Raw genomic sequence first — 19209 nt, 5'->3', positions numbered from 1 at the left:
AAATAAAAAAAAACAACAAAGAAACACAAAACGTTATATAATATTTAGCCAGGAAATAATGGTCTCTGGGGATATCTTTACAGGCTCAATGTACAATAAGTAGCAGATTTAGGATTTGAGTGCAGAATTTAACGCTCCCATTTTTAATGTTTAAAACAGGAAACTAGGAGATCCCAGTGACTGAAGTTTGTTTAGTCCATGAAAGTGCTTCATGGAAGGCAACTTACACAAATTTATTTCCATTCTACAGAAGTCTGTGAATCACGAGTGTAATTTCTGGGAACTTCAGCATTTTAGGTATATATTTCAAGCAGCAATAGCATGGGATCCTTACACAAACACTCTCCTACAAGCTGTAACACAAGAGGCTTCGACAATAGATAAAACAACCTGCTACACGTCAATTATTTACCGTCCGTCTGTCTTGTATGATCTCAGGCTCTCTTGCATAGAGGAAGTCAGCTGAGAATATTCTAAAGTGATGGTAATTAGATTTTCTCTGACAAAAAGCTGTTGGGCATTTAATATGAGATACTAATAGATAGAAGTTTGGGATAGTACATCAGAGGATTAAATAGACTGGATCACAGTCCTAGTCTATTACTTCACGTTTCCTTCAATGTCAGGAAACAACATAAAGTGTGTATTTAGTGCTATTTTCCAATTGTATATGGAATATACATGGATATTAGGTGTGCAGGAAGTACAGTCATACTGTGGCATCAATTTCTATTAAGATATAAAGTTTTGCTCAAAGATGACAGACATCGCTCAATATGGCCGCCCCAAAGCAATATGGCCGCCCCAAAGCAATATGGCCGCCCCAAAGCAATATGGCCGCCCCAAAGCAATATGGCCGCCCCTTACCGATCCACAGGAAGTGTATCATAGATATTAGCTAAAGTGTAGTGTTAGGGCTGCTGTGGAAGATTTCTTCTGGGAAATAAATCAATCTTTTGTCAACAACTGACAGAGCAATTACAATTAAGTAACTTGTTTTTAGGTCAAGTCTTTTCCTTTTTTTTTTTTTTTTTTTGTTTCGTCAGCCACAGAATTAAAGTAAATCACCTTTTCTGTCTGCGGACTGACAGCTCTGGAATTACTGGGCAAGCTGACTAAACAAAGCCACCATTTATATATTAAAAAAAGAAAGAAAAAGAATGTATAACCATCATGTGTTAACCAAGGAAATGATGTAAGTGCAAAATACCAGAAAGAAGGTCAGGGGGGTCCCTGTGAGAGAAACATGTGTTTGTTTTTTGCAACAACCTCCCCTCTTTTCCCACAAAACAGGAGAGTAAAGGGGCCAATCCCAAAATTCAACGTCCCCTGTAGTTCTGGAATGCGCAACACTGACATATTAAGGTATTTCTGGGTATTAAGAGTAAAAGGAGAATATAGAAGTGGGATCAGAGCCAAAACGAGCTTCCTTTATCATTGTAACTACTGCAAGTTATTCTCACCGACATATACCAGACTAAACATCCTTACTCAGATGTGCTGAAGAGATCGGAGCAAGAGATCTCCCGTATTGTGTTCCATGTCTGTGTACAGAGCACTTTGATAATCATTTTCAAACAATGTCTATAAAAAAAAAATCAACATTTATCACCTCAGGTTGCTACTAAATATAAAATAAAAAAAATACTATTGATAGAAGAGCGATAAATAGCATTTAAAATATACTTATACAAAAGGTTCTGGGATCACACATGAACTAAAAGTAACGGTCGCCTGCATAAAGCGGAGGAAGCCATTTTGTACTCTGTAACAATTTTCACGCACCCTAGGGACTGCAGCTTCGCTAGGCCCCAGTCACTTGTATATTGAATCAACCAACAAAATGGCTGCCTCCACGGTGCGCTCTGCACGGGCAACGGGTACATTTTAACAGTCTGGTGGGATGCAGTCTACAGAATGAGAAGAGAAAATGAATTAAAAAGCAGAGAAGAGATCAGCTGTCCGTTTCCATAGAAAGAAGCACGCTGGCCCCAATCCAGTTGTTTTCCAAGTCCCCAGTTAGAAACATGACAGATCTCAGTGATTGATTAATGTCCCGAGTTCGCTTAAATGCGTGAACAGGCATTTGTTTGCGACATAATGTGTGCATTATGCCAATCCCAGCTCTTAAGTGCTCTCTCTTGGCACCATGCAAAACATTTTAGCCGTACCAGAGGAGACGCTGCATAAAGAGGTGAGCACATTCATACACCTACCATCAAGACTACTGCCCACAAAATCTTGCAATCTGACCATCATGCAATCATTACCATGCCATCCGGAAATATAAATGCCAACACAGTGTAGGCCTGTGTTATTTATAAAATGTCGTTGTTGCTTTAAAACGCATCATACTCTAGTATCAGTCAAAAACTATATTTGGCAACAGGCAAAAAAGACAAATGACGAAATTCAGACCACATCAGCAAAAATGAAAAAAAATAGAATTATTTAATCTGACTCCCTGCACTTTACTATGCCCTAAATCTTCCTGCCCAAGATAACCGCACTCAGTCAGCCTTATTATAGGCCTGTCCTCATCTCCCAGTTTGTAAATTCATAGAGGGGGCTATGTCGTAAGTAGCGCTGGGAGAGACGTATGGTCAGGTGACTGCTGAATTTAACTGTTGCCTGTCTGGCATTTTAGAGTGGCGATCGTTGGCATGAGAGCCCATGCAAAGTGTCATCTCACCACAAACTGGGAGGCCCTCGTTGGAGGGCAGTGATGTGTGTGTGTAGGGTGGGTGGGGATTATACCAATCGCCTCATCACAATTACATAACAGATGAGGCAGCAAGTAGCTTTTTTGCTAAAGCTGAAGAAGATACTGGCCGTCACCCAAAACGATAATACGAGCCTTTGCATAATCACGGAGAGGGGAGGGGGTGTTAGGGCGTGAGTGATTTGTGCCCACTGCATATAAAGGAACTTGTATTCCATAAGCGAAGGCAACAAGGAAAAAAAAAACTGAATAGGATTCTGCATTTAAGATAATTACAAAGGAAAACAGAGGCTATAGCTCCAATTTGAAGAAATTGTCCAGCACGGTTCAAACCACCAGGAAAGTGTGGAAAGGAGCACAGGAGGGCAATTAACTCAACCCTTGTGTTTACAGACAACAACTGAGACAGGGAGAATGGACGGAGTTATTTTCATACCAGTTGCTGTCTAACATGTATGTAACATGTATGTAGCTGTGTGGCCACTTCCCAGCAGTTTTCCCGATAAGGATTCAGGAGAACACTCTGTGAAAACCCCATGGTGGGAATTCAATTAAAAGTGACGTGTGGCTGAACATCACCGCGATGTTTGACTACGCGTATTTACGGGTACAACGGAACCAGACATTGCGGATTTTCCTGCGCTCCTCCATGTGGAGCTAGGAGAGATACGCGATGTTACATCAACGCTCACGAATGTTCCGGGGGGAATCTGCGGCACATCGCGGAAAACCGAATCAGGCCCTAAATTTGATCCGAGTGGAACTCGGACTAAAGAGCTATAACTACTGCCAACCGAACCTGGCAAATATAGTAATAAAAGATAGTTTGCCTTGAAATAAATAAAAAGGATATAAAAATCTCCATTTAAAAGAATACGCCTGTAATTATGAACTATGATCAAATGTGCAGAAATACCAGTAATACAATATCCATAGTTTGACCGTGTGACTCAATATAATAGTATTTCTGCTCCAGAAAGACAATACAAAAACAATAATCAAATATCTAGGATTCATAATTGAAAGTATCAGTCTCTCCCAGTTTTCCTACATTGATCTCCCAGCCATCCACTCCTCCAGCTCCGGTGCACTAAAGACCTATTAAAAACCTGCTATACGGAGCTCAATAGCTGGAGAAAATTGCTGAAATTTGAGAGCTGTCACCGCTTGTCACTTTAGATCACATATCGATTCTTCCCAGTTCCCCCCCCCCCCCCACCCCCCACCTTCACCCATTTCTCCTACTATATACACAAATTATACTGCACATTATCCACACGGATCATTTATATACGTATAGATCGAAAACAGCAGCCTACACACAACATATATTGCATAGAAAGCAGTCACTCATTCGTTTGTTCCACTTTAACAGTGAATTTTATTTGCAAAAATGTTGCCATCTTTAGATTCTCTCTCGCCAAATTAACGATCGGTACTACAATTAAAAAATGCTCAATTATAGGCAATCATAAAAATAAAAAGCAGGCTGCAGTGAACTACTTCACCGTTCTTGATCATGGAAAATTAAAAGCTTTTTGTAAGCTGATGGAACAAATATCTGTGTTTTAACAAGTAAAAGAAAAGACAACAGGCCTGGCTGGTTGTACAATGCACACCCACAAAACCAGGACGACAATTATAACTAGCGAGTCATAATACAGAGCAGGAGAGGACACCGGTTTCCATCTGCAGTTTGCATTCCTAGTGATTCTCTCAGCTGGGTTAAATGCCAGATCTATATTGAGATTCTGCCTTCCTGCTATGCACAGGCTTCCTGGCGATAAGGAGCGCACATGTGCCGAGATCGCCATAATCCGACTCCTGGCCCGCTGCAGGATGCTATAACACATTCAGCACAGAGGGAGTGAAATACAGGAAACCTCTGCAAATATGTATTGTCATTTTCACTGGAGTATGGCATTAAAGCAGCTATGCCACGGAAAAAAATAAATAAAATCAGGTGAATTTTTTTTATTTTTTTAAGCATAAACCACAGCAGCAGGCTAGAAGAATGTTATTAGTTACCATTTTCCCTTGTTTTTTATTCCGGCTAAAATGAATTATTTCTGATTCTGCAATACCATGGCAACCACAGTCGTGTGGGATATGATGTAGGGAGCAGAGAGGCCTTAGAACACCCCTCTGAGCTCTGACTGCGCTGTCACATCCTCCTCCACCCCCTCTGCCATCACATGACATGGTGAGAGCCACGCGCCTGTGTCTAGGTAGTAGACTGACTTGCGGAAGCCACTTTTGTCTACAAACGGGAGATTTTGAAAAGGACACAAAGACTTGTAGGAGGATAGCTAAGAAAGATGCATGTTCTAAAAGGAATTTAACTTGATATTTAAAGAAGAACAACATAAATCTTCTATGTGGCATTGCTGCTTTGACATTAGAAGGCCAACTATTACTTACAGGCATTTTATAGGAAAGCTGCTTGAAAAGATGGAACCAGCAATACAATGCCAAAAATATTTTACCTTAACGACATGAAGATGCGTTTCATATGTCACATGATTGTAGAATTACAAGTTTACATAAGCAAAGCCGTTCATTTGTAAACAAATTTCTTCTATGTACAAGCAAACAGATAGAACTATACCTGGCTGCCATTTTGCTACACCCCCGACATTTTGCTACACCCCCAGGTACTATACACATTGCAGCGTAGGTCACCTAAAGAAAGGTGACAGAATATTGTTGAGGAGAACAAAAGGGGATAGTGTCAGTATTTATCAGTAAGACTGAAATGTATTGTTCTCGGGAGCCTACACCTGCCACAGTAAGAATGAGATGTGACAATCAACACAGCCATCGCATCCAGATCCGATTAGTGGGATGCAACGTGCCATTCACCTCAAAATCAACATATTTCTTACTTCTTTTTCTATTGAATACTAAAAAGTTTATTTTAAAACAGCCTATCAAGACGTGACTGATAAGAGCGCCAGTCAGCGAAAACATTTAACCCTTTAAAGGTAAAGGATTTAATGGTGAACACTTTGCTCTTTTCTAACTAAACACAATACATTCTCTGTGGTAAAAGTAATACAAAAATGAAGGTTATGCGTAAGGGTGTCTGGAAACTATCCCTTGTGTACAAATGTGTCATCAAGTTATATTTGCAGATTTTCACCATGAATAAATACTTTTAAAACGCAAATCACATAAGAGACCAAAGGATTCACCTCACAAAAAAATAAATGCCCGGTCCATTCACAACTATCACCAGACCATACAAATGGGAGTCAAATTATTATTCTGAACACACACATCATTAAGTGGACCTGTCACCTACGCACACAGCGGAGTCTGTACCAATACCCATTGAGAACGCAGCCTGTAGTCACGAGGAACTTGTGACATCTGAGACACGAGGCACAAAGGTATGCCTCAGTGCTGTTGCCGGTTTCTAGTGAATTGGGGACATAATGCATCCCAATGAATATTGGACCAGTCCTCAATGAGGCAAAAATATTGAGGTGTAGGAATAGCTATATAAATTTAGTCTAGACGACAGCGTACACTTTGTGCTTTCAGTATTTGCAAAGGCTTGGAATAATCGCAAACTATATTTTGCATACAAACTGTTACAAACCATGCAAATCAGCGTGTTTCAAGCAAATGATCTGTACGATTCTAAGCAGTGACCATTATCAAACAGACAACACAGGATCCATTACTAGAAACCTATACGTCACTGTGACAACCAATCACGTGCCATCAGCAGTTGTACAAAGCCCGCTGGTGTATAAACGGAACCATACCTTTTTCATCCTGCCGCTGCGGGTGCCCGCAAACACAACCGTGTGCCCTCGGTAATCATAGGCAGCCACTGACGTCATGCCGTCCTCCTTATCGACAAAAAGGGGTGTTCCTTCAATCGTGACAGTTCCTCCGAGAGGCTGATTAAAATCCTGACCACAGAAATTATCGTCGATCTGCAGGGGCTGCAAGGAACAAAGAAAAAATATATATATATTTTAAAGACAGTTGCATGCACTGAACAACTATTCAGAAAAATTGGTGTACGCCAGAAAACATCATTTCAAAATGTATATACCGGTATATTTTTTTTAAATGCATATTTGTATGTGCTATTAATAACTATTTTATACATAGCAAATTTTAACAGTTGTCCTCTATGTCCAACAAAGAATCGAGGAAAAACTCTGTATAGGGAAGTGAGTAATGTAAATAAAATGGGCTGTGAAGTGGCCATAAACTCAGAGTGTATATTTTACGTCAAGATTATATACTGCACCATTTTCTGTCAGGAGCAAAGATGGCTGCCCTCATATAATCACGAAATACCTGCTCTCAGGGAATTATCAAAACACTAATACCGTAATATGAATAGAACTAAAAGATTCAGAGACGTATTAATCGTTTGTAAGGCAGGAGGCATTGGTTCTTAAAATAATATATTTTCCTTTTAGGAAGCAGTAAGAAAAGGAGCCAGTCAGCCATTTTAGATGTGGGCATTTGTACTCTGGGACAGACAGGGTCTGAGGGCGGGAGAGGGTTAGTCATGGGGGTAGATGCAGGTATCAAGGTTAAGATACTAAAGTAACACTATTTTGTGCTTTTAGATGAAAGCTGCAAGACCTGGACATACAATATGTAAAACACATTGTCTGACTGCTGCAAGCAGATTGCAAATCCAATTTGCCGTTTATGCGTTTCTATAGTGCATGCATAAGTAAGGTATCCTTCAATGTAGGAACCCCTAAATAAATATAATCTATGTATTGCCAAGAATACGTGGGATGTAAACATTGGGCCTGATTCATTAAGGAAAGTAAATAAAAAAAAAAAAAAAAAAGGAGTAAGTTTTTTGTTGGACAAAACTATGTTACGATGCACGGGGTGCAAATTAGTTTATTATTTTGCACATTAGCTAATTACTGGCTGTTATTTTCATGTAGCACACAAAACTTGGTAGCTTTATTTGTACACTGAATTTTAAAGTTGATCTAGGACACGCCATATCCCAACTATAAATCTGTCTCCACATTTTAAATTTACCTCCCCCTCCAAAGCAATATGGTTTTGCCCAGGTGCAAAGTTACTCATTTTTTATTTTTACTTTACTTTCCTTAATGAATCAGGCCCATTATGTTTAAAATGTCCCCAACTATAATTATTTTTTGAAAACCGAACCCACCCGAACTTAGTGGATTCGAGTAGGGTCGCAAGCCGGCTCGGTACTTTCGCGCGTCCTGTGATCTGAATCGAGGCAAAACGTCATTGTTGTGCTGACGGATCTCGCAGGAGATCTGGCGCCGTTGCTCACACAGAAACAGGAGTAGTAGCGTTCTTGTCACTTGACAAAATTGACTGGAAATTAATTTTATTGAAGTTAATAGTAATGTAGGCAGAAAAAAAAAAAAAAAAGAAGAGCCTAATTATGCGATTTTAGCAAAAAAAAAAAAAAAACATGGATCCAAAATCAAAACCTAAAACACAGGGGTCATCTCTAGAAAAAAAAAAATGGATTTTCTGTGTGATAAATTGCTGAAACAGCTCATTGGCATATACATTTGAATTAAAACGTACCCCTATACACCTGTGTAGGCCGCCATTTTGTATGTGAATGCAGCTGATCAAATGAAGTGCCTCAATGACATCACTGACAGGCTGCGTCCTCGGGATATAAGATCAGCGCACAAAATGGCTGCCTGAACCACTTTTAAGCGTCCGTCACATTGGATCTTACTGTTGTATGGTTATAAATCATCACTTGGGTAACAATTGGTATTTTCAACTTAAAGGTGACAAATTTATTGACCTGTACACTGACTGGCATGTGCCCTCCTACAACTTTTACTAATAGGTAAGTTTACATCCTGGATTCAGCCGTGTCTTATTATCATCAGATGGGATTGTAGATTATAATTGCCTAGAAATACCTTTTTGTTTTCTGGAAACCAAATCATTCCTTCGCATAATATTTTCCACAGTAAAACAACTATAATATAGGGAAAATAAACCCAATACAACAACAGAAATATAAACCTCACTTAGACACTCAGCAGGGGTTAAATAAAGCTGGCTTGGCCGTCCCTTTATTCCACACAATAAGTCGATCCAACTCTCCACAGCTGCCCTGCCAGCGGGCTTGGCTAATATTTATCATGGACGCTGCCGCAGCAGAGTGCCAGTGCTTGGGCCGGCTTGGTCCCAGACAATTTTTTGGTGGATACAAAGGGCTATTTTGGCAGCTGCGGAGAGGGTTGGGGTGCACTGGGATATATTCAAAGGGAGCAAAAAAAAAAGGAGACCACTTGGAATAGAGCAGATTAATATTTAGCGCTCCAACATTTCTTTCACTAGCGAGGTTATACTGTGTATTTGTGGATCGCAGCTATACAAACAATAAAAGTGTTGATAATGAAGCACTTTGGCCAGAGGGAGGAATGTGTATGTTCCCTGCCAATAGGCAAAGCAATTACACTATGGCATTAACTGCCAGAACAATGCATTGCAGTATAATAGGCCCCTATCATAGGGGCCTATTGCAAGGCAGAGTAACATAACAGTGGACACGTCAACACATAGCGGAAGTAGCCATTTTGTGAGCTGAGCCAATAAGAAAATGCAGCTAAGAACCAGTGACATAATGGAGGCACGAGGCACCTACCCAAAACAGAGGCAGGCATTTTGTGGACGTAATAGATACGTCGGCCTATCCGTTCACTGACATCACTGAAGCTCACCTCAGTTACGCTCCAAACGAACGGACAGCCTGCATGGTCACGAACAATGGTAGAGCCCAGAAAATGGCCGCTTCCTGTGTCCGAGGCGACGGGTCTGCTTTAAGAGGAGAGTGATGGATCACAAGAGTGGTACATGCTGCTCTGTTTTACCATGCCCTCGCTTTGCAGACAGGGAGGAGGGATGGGCGCGCTACAGCCTGGCTGGCACAGTGCCACAGATCCATCTCGCCATTAAGTGCTCTGCTGACTGTATTAATATTGGGACGTCAGGGAGGAGGTGGGGATGCCTCCTCTGGAGGGAGCTTTAGAAATAAACACTACCTCACTGGAACGGACCAGCGTGTGATCCGAGGGAGAGAGAAAAATGGAGGGAAGATTTGACACAGAAAGGCTGACAGGGGAGCAAGACAGTCCAAGACACTTGTATGGATACATGTGCAAGGAATAAGCTCGTCTAGAACAGGAGCAGGAAATTATGGTGATCAACTACACCATAGATGAATAATAAGTTCATTAAGTGTACTTATTCACTTACACACGGCTGAGGCAGCCATCTTGTGAGCCGAACCAAAACCCATCCCTTCGATTCACTAGAAACTGGAGCCACCTCTGAGGAGGGAAAGGGGCCATCTTGTGCTGGTCCTGAATATGCAAAACAGTTGCCTAACCCAAACAGCATGGCCAGTGGAGGCCTTTCACACCCACCCACCCCCTTGAAGAGGATTGTAGGTTCCTACTACAAACAGAAAACAATGAGAATTGTGCATACTTTTTCCATATATATTATTAGTACATGATCGGGAGTGTGATAAGCGGGTATGTATCACACTACTGTCTATTACGAGTTTCTGGAACCTGGTTATTTGGATACCGGAATCCTCGGCCAGGACTCTGTGTAGCGCAATACATATTGTATCACAGCCGCACACACACACACACAACCCTGTAGTTCCCCCTCGCAGACAGGAGTTAATATTCCGCAGTGTCCCCCACTCAGAAACAACCTCCGAGCGACGCAAGCTCATCCAGCCAGCGTTAAAAAGGGGATGGCAGGAATGGAGTTGGGAGCTGGGAGATGCAGTGATCCGTGAAATCACTTTATATCACTGCCACCAAGGGATGATAGATGTTGCCACAACAACCACAGTTCCCGTCGGCCCCTGACTGGCAGTTCAAAGGGTTTCAGGGAATGGGGAGATGCGGCGGGAGAGCAGAGAGATTGGGCAATGCCAAAGGGTTAAACATGATAAGTTCAGAGCATGAACCTAAAAAAAATTCAAATAAAAAAATACAGAGGGAAAGCAGTAAGTGCACACGATGACAAACACGGCCGCTCCACTAGGCAGCACAGGCACTGAACCTAGTGCTTTGCTCTACAAATCCCTGTGCCATATAAACTGTACAAAGGGGCAATCGGCATCTTGCAGGATAAAAGGTACCGAGAAGCCCAGGAGAGCAGCAAAAGTCTGAATGTGTCAACTGTAACTTTTATATTTATATGTATAAAGACATACACTTTAATGGCAAATTGTAAATGTCATGATTAAAGGCATTTTAAAAACAAAGTGGGACCCTTGGAGTGATATATACCAGCGATTAAAGAATTATACACACCCACTATCTACACATACATACACACTATATACATATATATATATATATATATATATATATATATATATATATATATATATATATATATATATATATATATATATATATATATATATATATATATATATATATATATATATACACACACACACACACACACACAGTGGTGTGTGTGGGCCGTTGTACGGTGTTATGCTACGTTCTCCTGTGTTTATTGTAACACTATCAAGTTCTTTTCACTTATTTTCCACTTTGACTGCTAATAATTTAAAAGAAAATAAAAAAAAATAAAAAAAAACACTATAAACGGAAGCGAATTTAAAATGTGCAATTGAACTGGAAAATTCACCTTTGGCCCTTTGGGATTGACAGGTGTACATGGGGGTCACACAGAAAGTCAATCTCATGTCAGAAATCATCATTTTATGGTCAATTTAGGTCACGGAATCTTAAGTGATTGCACTCATAACAGAAAATCGCTCGTTTTGCAAACCATCGTTTCCCTATGTGCTCTGCTACACAATCTACTTGTAATATCTTTGTAGTGCGATGACCTCCTGTAAGCGTGCAATGCACAATTTAATTACCTGCCATGAACTTTAGGCAATTAATCCTCTCCGCGTAGTTCTACCAGAGAAGCAACTCAGTGTTCATTCTGGAGACCTCAGGCGGCAATGAGGAGGAAATAGTGATTGAAGGATAGAATCTCATGTGAGTAAACAGATAGGGACCGATACATCTTCCAGACGCAACTGGAGTTTCAAATATGAGCACGGAACTTGAGTGTAGTTCCGACAGTATTCAAATACAAGCAGGTCTCAATATACGTTTCCATTTGTATCTGCGTATAAGTAGTGCGCTCTGGCTAGACATTACTTGCCGAAGATTAATCATATAAAGTTGTATTGTGTTTGCCTAACGGATTAATTTTGTTATGCTTATAGCCAGCCTGGTGATAATCCAATCAGATTCCAGTTGGACAGAACGATTGGTGGGCGACTTGATTGGGAGCCAAATGTCGTTTCATGTTGGGACAATCATGGGGATGTGGTCAACTTAACCTATGCGGCCCAAGAGGTTTACTCAATATTTATAGAAATCGATAAGGTTTCCCTGTAAGCAGATTGTGTGTTTATAGCTCCATAAAATTGATTACATTATATGGAGACAACCATCCGATGAGGTGTTCGCGACAAAGTGATTACGTGGGTGCACCGAACGAGACCAGTTCTAATGCAAAACAGAAAGGAAAAAAAAAAAGACACTACAATGATTTAGTGATCTACAGATCAGTCACGATCCTTTAAATCTTCCAGCCCGTCCCGCCTTGCAAAAGCCAAAAGTGGAATTGTATCATCCGCTCCAAGCTCAATCTGCGTCTTTAGTTCTCTCCCCCCGGTTGCTGCATATGTAACCAGAACACAACACGCTGCTGTTTTTACTGCTCTCCTGCTTTGTCTCAACAAACTCTCTGGGAAATGACAAATACAGCTGCACACCAGCAAAAAAAACCACCACAGCAGCGAGTGCTTCTTCGCCGTCAATAAATAATTACACTGACAATTAGCTCATTAACATCAAACCGCCTCGTTAGGGATTCTCTAGCTAAACATTCATACTCTCTTTATCATGGAGGTTGGTATATTCAGGAGGGGGGGGGGGGGGGGAAGATACCGGTGATAGGGGTACAACGCTATAGCGAATATGGCGGACACTGTACCCTGGCAGTGCAAGCGTTAATCGTGGCTGAAGTCGCCTAATCTACCCTCTAACCATTTTATTTTTGGTTCTTCTAGGGAGTAATGAAACAAGCAAAACACTGTCTGTTATGGGGAAGTTACCTTATGTGCTAAAACAAAAAACATCTTGAGATGAAATCACCGCTATATGTGGGGCTTACATTGGAACACTTTAAGTACCCTTTCATCTCTTCTAAACAGAGGATTCGCTCACTCATGAACTAGTCTGTAGATCTCAACTGGTCTGTTTGTCTATAGGGCTATAAAACACGCAGAAGTATAGCGCTGTATGGAATAAGCTTGCAGTATATCTAGAGAGATATTAAAAGACTTGGGGACCTAGTTATGAAGATTAAAATTAAGCCGAAACACCTACAATACTGTATCGCAGTCCCCATATTCTCAACGGAGACTGCTGTCTGGAACTATTTATCAAGCTACGAAAAGATGAACTTTTCAGAGCCTGACCCCGATAATGAACGACGCCTGATGGCGTTATCCGTTCTATTCCACGGGGACAGCCTCACAGGAGGTGGATCATCGCTCTCTGCCAGGCTTCGTGCGCCTCCCCTCCGTTCTCCAACTAAACCGACACTGCACATGGGCAGCCCATGGTCGCGAGTGCGCAGTAAAGATTCAGGGGTCAAACCCAGAATTGGACAAGGAGTTATCACCATGACTTCTTGATAAAACAGACCCGGAAATGAGTGATGCTAATTTGCATGGCTCAGTGATGTTACTAGTTCCTCGTGAACAGCTCCAGTCTCATGAAAACAAGTTCGGCCTTTAAAATAGCTGCCCCCAGCGGATATAGGCGATAGGTGCCCTTTAAAGGAAATTCCACTGAGGTAAGACTGCAATATACTGCAGCGCAGTAACTTATAGAGTCAGCTTCCTGCCAGGCACTTTCTGTAGGACTAGGAAATCATAGCTCAGCAGGAAGACAAACACCAGCGCACAGGGATCCAATTCCAGCTTACAGGGGAGATATATAAAAGGTTATTTTTCTACTATAGAGATTTGAGGCAAAAATAAAATATGTAATCTACTATAAAAGTTTCACCTAACCCACATGTCACCATTATACAGCCTGCACCATAAATCTGCGAGTTGTCCTGGTAACTATTTTTATTGGGGATTTCATCAACATTCTCTGACGAATATGTATTATACCATAACTCCTACTAGAGCTGATGTGCTAGCAGGATCTGTATTGCAACAATCCTCACACACAATCATCATCATTTATTTATATAGCGCCACTGATTCCGCAGCGCTGTACAGAGAACTCACACACACAACAGTCCCTGTCCCATTGGGGCTCACAGTCTAAATTCCCTAACACACACACACACAATGCGATTATATTAGATGAGATTAGATTAGAATATATTATATTATATTATATTATGTACTTAATTCAAATTCACAAACATGGTTTGTCAAGTTTTGATCACTACTTGAAAACAATTGCGTCGCAAAGTGTGTGGGCAGAGGGAACAATTATAATCATCTCTTTTCTGCTCATATACCACGTCTATCAGAAAATAATTGTGAAAATAGATTTTGATTAATACTCATAGGGGTAGATTTAGCAATCCTTCTAAAAAGGAAAAGTGGAGGTGTTGCCCATAGCAACCAGATTCTGTTTTTTATCTAGTACATTCTAGAACACGATCGCTGGATTCCGAATGGTTGCTATGGGCAACACCGACACTTTTCCTGTTTAGAAGGTTCGATAAATCCACCCCATAGAGTTATAATGCTTGGGTACATTTAGGGATCCACAATCTCATATGCATTAGAGGGGCCTCTGTTCAAATTTTTACTGACTGACATTTTATTGATTAATACACAAATAAAAGAATATGGTTCCTAGACTCCCTCGTCCCATCAACACCCTACGAAAGTACAAACCCTCTCTCTGCGCCCTATGCAGGAACAGGGAGCAATCTGGACACTAAATCAAGTATAGGCCTGCAGTCTTGTTTTAAATTTCGAATATGACCCCCCCAAATACCGCGTTATACTTTCTATTACGCCAGCATGCAAAATATAGAGTCAATATGCAAATTCATTATTTACATCCATATGCATCAAAAGATTATTGTGCATCATGTATATCATCATATCTGCTTTACTTGCACTCTAAAAGCTCGGTCAGACCTCTCTTGTGTATTGGTCACCAACGTCTGATGTCCTAAAAGAAGGATAAATGGTTTCTTAAGGGCTCGTCCCCACCACTGCGCTGTAAAACTGTGTTTAAAATTTTAGAACACGACACAATCTATTTCTCGAGTGTTAACGTGCACAGTACAATATATTTTATTGGCAAAAGTGCATTGGAAACTCATAAAAATCCATCACTAAAATATGTCTAGAGCGCGGGTTAGTTTATCTGCTTGTGATGCCTGTGGGGTGGTGGGGATTAAGATCACTCTGCATCAGATCCATGACAAACGCCAGTAACAACCTACAAGGGGGTATTCAATTCCAGGGAAAGCACCATCAGAGCCTAGCGGGATGGTGCCATTAAAAATCAGCAAATCCTACGTTACCTCGTTCTGAATTGAATCGCCACTTTGCCATATTCTGCTTCTGCTGGCACAACAGCTGTGTACGGGAAGAGGTGTAAGCTCTTTTTTTGTGATTGTTGCATTAAAGTGCACTTCTAGCCTACGCAGAATGGAGGTAGCCATAGTTCGGGCAAACCCAAATATTCATGAGAATTAGGTGCAACAAACGTCACTGGTTCCTTGTGGAAGGACAGGTTGTTCAACCCACAAAAACGCTGTGTCAGCTGCGTGTTATAGCAATATCATACATTTCTAGTCAACTGATAGGATGCAATGAAAAAACTAAAATTTCTTCCTCCGCCTGGAACAACTCAAAAATCCATTCCAAGTAATCATTTATGATAAAAAGAAAGCTCATGAATTAGAAAGACTATATACTTGTATACACAACGCATAATGAGCTCTGCATCCACAAGCATATACATAAAGCCTTGGGTTTTCCTGCAGTAAACAGAGCTATATCAAGTGACCCGCAAAATCAGATCCCGCTTAATGCAGCCCCACTCTATTTCCCCCCCCCCCCCCATTTCCCCCATCTCTCTGCCTTCCTGATTATCCCTTCCCTTCACAGATTCCTTGCTTAGCTAATTTCCCAGGGGGGAGCCCGCTGAGTGACAACATAAAGTTAATAAATGATAATTAGCGCCAGGAGAGAGAGGGAGCGCACCACACGGCTTTCAGCAAATCCTTCAGACCTCACTAATGATGGCCTGGCAGGAGGAGATTAATCCCAGCCCAAGACCCCCTGAATGCCCCTTCCCCACTGACAAGTCATGGGGAGCAAAATCCAAACAGGATGATCATATTAACTAGTTGGAGAACGAGATGTAACCAGGGAGACCGCCTGCTGTTAATTAGCTATGTGTATTTGTGTACTTTATATATACATTAATAAGAAAAACAGTGTGTAATAGACACACAACTATCTGTAGAATTGTAGTTTCTATCTACAGAAAGGAAAGAGAAGTATTTCCAATGGTAGCGAGAGCAGACAATGTCACAATGACAGGCTGTAAATCACAGAGTGAATTCCACGGTCAGCTCCTCGCAACCACGGACGGGATACTTAATTTAAGAGTCCAAAATCTAGATCTTTGGAGCAATCCAGTGTATAGTGCTGTGTATAAAAACTGCTGTATAGGCGATATATCAGAAATAAATATATGAACAAACTTGTGCAACTGTACACAAACAGCAGCAGAGGTACTGCTAGATATCCACTAAATAATAACATATATTCTCGTGACTTATAATATCCATCTCTCTGTATAATATATATTTTCCGGGCTCATAAATATTTGTTCAGTCTGCAAAATAGCTGCATTGTTTTTTTATTTGTGTATTGAATGAGGTTGCATTCTCATGAGTCCACAAAATGATTTCACAGATCTACACCTCAGACCATTGTTCTCTCTTGCCCGGGTGTGACAAAGGCTGGTATCACGTACAAGAGGGGGCACCAGTATCAGTTTATAAAGTCACTGCAACACGCCATGAGTACCCCGGAGTACCAGGGCTTTTCTCGCTCGCCCTCCTGGCTCTACCAGCGCACATGTAACAAATTCCATCGTTTGTCGGCGAGATTAAATTAGTTTGAAAACAAAATCAGATCTCAGAGCGCAGAGCTCCTGCAGAATAAAGTCCCCTTTATCGCGTTACACAGCTGTTACCTGTCTCACTCAGAGAGGGAAGGAAGTTACAACATATTGAGGACTACAGTTATATGACTGTAAATTGTGGGCAGCACGGTGACACAGTGGTTACCACTTCTGCCTCACAGCGCTGGGGTTAGGAGTTCGATTCCTGACCACTGCCCTATCTGTGTGGAGTTTGTATGTTCTCCCCGTGTTTGTGTGGGTTTCCTTTGGGTGTTCCGGTTTCCTCCAGCACTCCAAAAACATATTGGTAGGTTAATTGGCTGCTGTGTGTGTATTTAGACTGTGAGCTCCAATGAGGCAGGGACCGATATGAATGACAAATATTCTCTTTACAGAGCTGCGTAATTGTTGGCGCTATATAAATAAATGGTGGCGATATGTCAAAATCTCAAGTATGTCGAATGGCTGGACGACCCTTCAGTGGCTGATCATTCTGACCGATTTGCTGTTAAGATCAGCAAAACACACAACAGTCCTGATATTTGACCTGATCAACTGCAGGGAAGGGGCAGTGATCTAAATATTTCAGGGCATCACCAAGGCAGATGGCGAATTGGAGAAATTGGGATATTGATCTGTCTTTATTTTTAAATGTCCACTAATGAACACTTTTTTTAACAGAGCTTTATTTAGACACTAGGGCACATTTACGGACATTGGTTTAGTGCACAATTTGCAACTAAATGCTTACATTAGACATATAAAAGTCAATTGCTAACTGGTTGTCAGGTTTCAGTGCAGTATTAAATGCAGGCTGCCCAGCCAACAAAGGGATGGGGATAACAATTTCGCAGGTTAAGACCAAACAGACCCCCAAAATCATCAGCAACCCTGACTTACATCGGGGTCAATCAGCCTGGAAAGCCGATTGGCTGTTGACTGTGACCTCCAATTAGTCAACTTCTTAAACCGCAACGCCCAATGTGATCAACTCAATATGCCGTCCATTCATGGAATGTCTGGATCTGATCCCTTTATGTGAGCAAACTGGATACAGAGTCGGTTGCGGAGTACTCTGACTTCACCCAATACTAGGGTGCAAACAGCCAGTCTACAGTCCAAGGCTTAACAGGCTCACAGGACATCCACTTCTCCAAATATTAACCACTTGCATGGTTACACTTTTGAAATTATTTGTTTAAAACTATGTAGACCGTAGATTTTGCTTATTTTTGGTTCCCCTTTTATTTGTTAGACAAATGACTTTGACGTGGAGCAGCAAGGCGGCTCGGATAAGCAGAGTTACGGGCAGGGTACAGATACAAATCTATACACATACATTTTTATAAGGCTTAGTTACAGCACTAGAATCAATTCCTTGACTGGATTAGTCCACTCCTGGCTCAGTAGGGGGTTTAAGAGGGCAGTCATTGTGATCTAATCACAGTTATCTGCGGCCAACAACACATCTTTAAAGGGATTCTTGCCTAGTAGGATCCTGTAACGTCAGTGCCTTACCAAGGTCACTAGTCGATGGAAGGCTGCATTCTCGTGAATTTTGGAACCACCCACAAAATGGCTGCCTCCGCTGTTTCTCGCTTAAAGATAAATAAATGCACACAGCATTCAAACTAGCCTTCAATTGCCATCACAAGAACATGACTTGCTTTGATGTAATAATAAAAAGATAACTTGTAACAACATTCCCAGGCGATTGTCTTCTTAATTATCTAGATTAGGCCTTTCAAGCATGAACAAATTCTACTTACATAGCAAAAAATACATTTATTCTAAAAATAATAGTTTGTTGGACAGATGGGAAAGGCAAGAGGTGAAAATAAATCTGCGTTGTACCTGTCTTCCCGAGATATCTTTGGCGTGATGACTGCAAGCGACACCGTGGGTAACAAGGAGAAATATTGCACTCTCATTGGAGTGATCTGCCCCCACTCTCTAATCCGGAGCTACAAATGCACGCTCTCTGAAGTATGATATTACTGTGATTTGCAAAAAAGAATATCGCTCCTGATAACCCCTAGATGTGCCTAGGCTCTAAATCACCCAAAAAAAAATATAAAACAATAAAAAACTATTAAGGACGATATGTGACCCCGGTCACCCTCATGCTCTCTGCGGAAATAAAATAAAATAGAATCTCCTGGAAAATTATTGGAAGGGAGAGGCAATTTACTGGCATTTCCTCCCATTACTCAGTAAGCTTTTATGGTTTGAAAA

The 19209-nt window shown here is 41.2% G+C and overlaps 1 protein-coding gene and 1 long non-coding RNA gene across 2 annotated transcripts in view; one reads left to right on the top strand and one right to left on the bottom strand.

The window, feature by feature from the left end:
* The window catches only part of LOC142099786 (uncharacterized), a 365154-nt gene that overhangs the window by 284140 nt on the left and 61805 nt on the right, over positions 1-19209 (top strand). The gene's annotated exons all lie outside the window — the stretch shown is intronic.
* The window catches only part of LOC142099965 (plexin-A1-like), a 42912-nt gene continuing 30144 nt past the window's right edge, over positions 6442-19209 (bottom strand). Inside the window, exon 3 of the mRNA XM_075183975.1 lies at positions 6442-6678. Within this exon, the coding sequence (XP_075040076.1) occupies positions 6442-6678 (237 nt within the window). The remainder of the gene's footprint in view (positions 6679-19209) is intronic.

Source organism: Mixophyes fleayi, chromosome 8 (genome assembly GCF_038048845.1).
Source record: "Mixophyes fleayi isolate aMixFle1 chromosome 8, aMixFle1.hap1, whole genome shotgun sequence".
NCBI classification, from domain to species: Eukaryota; Metazoa; Chordata; class Amphibia; order Anura; family Limnodynastidae; genus Mixophyes; species Mixophyes fleayi.
This window is presented reverse-complemented; position numbering and strand designations above follow the sequence as displayed.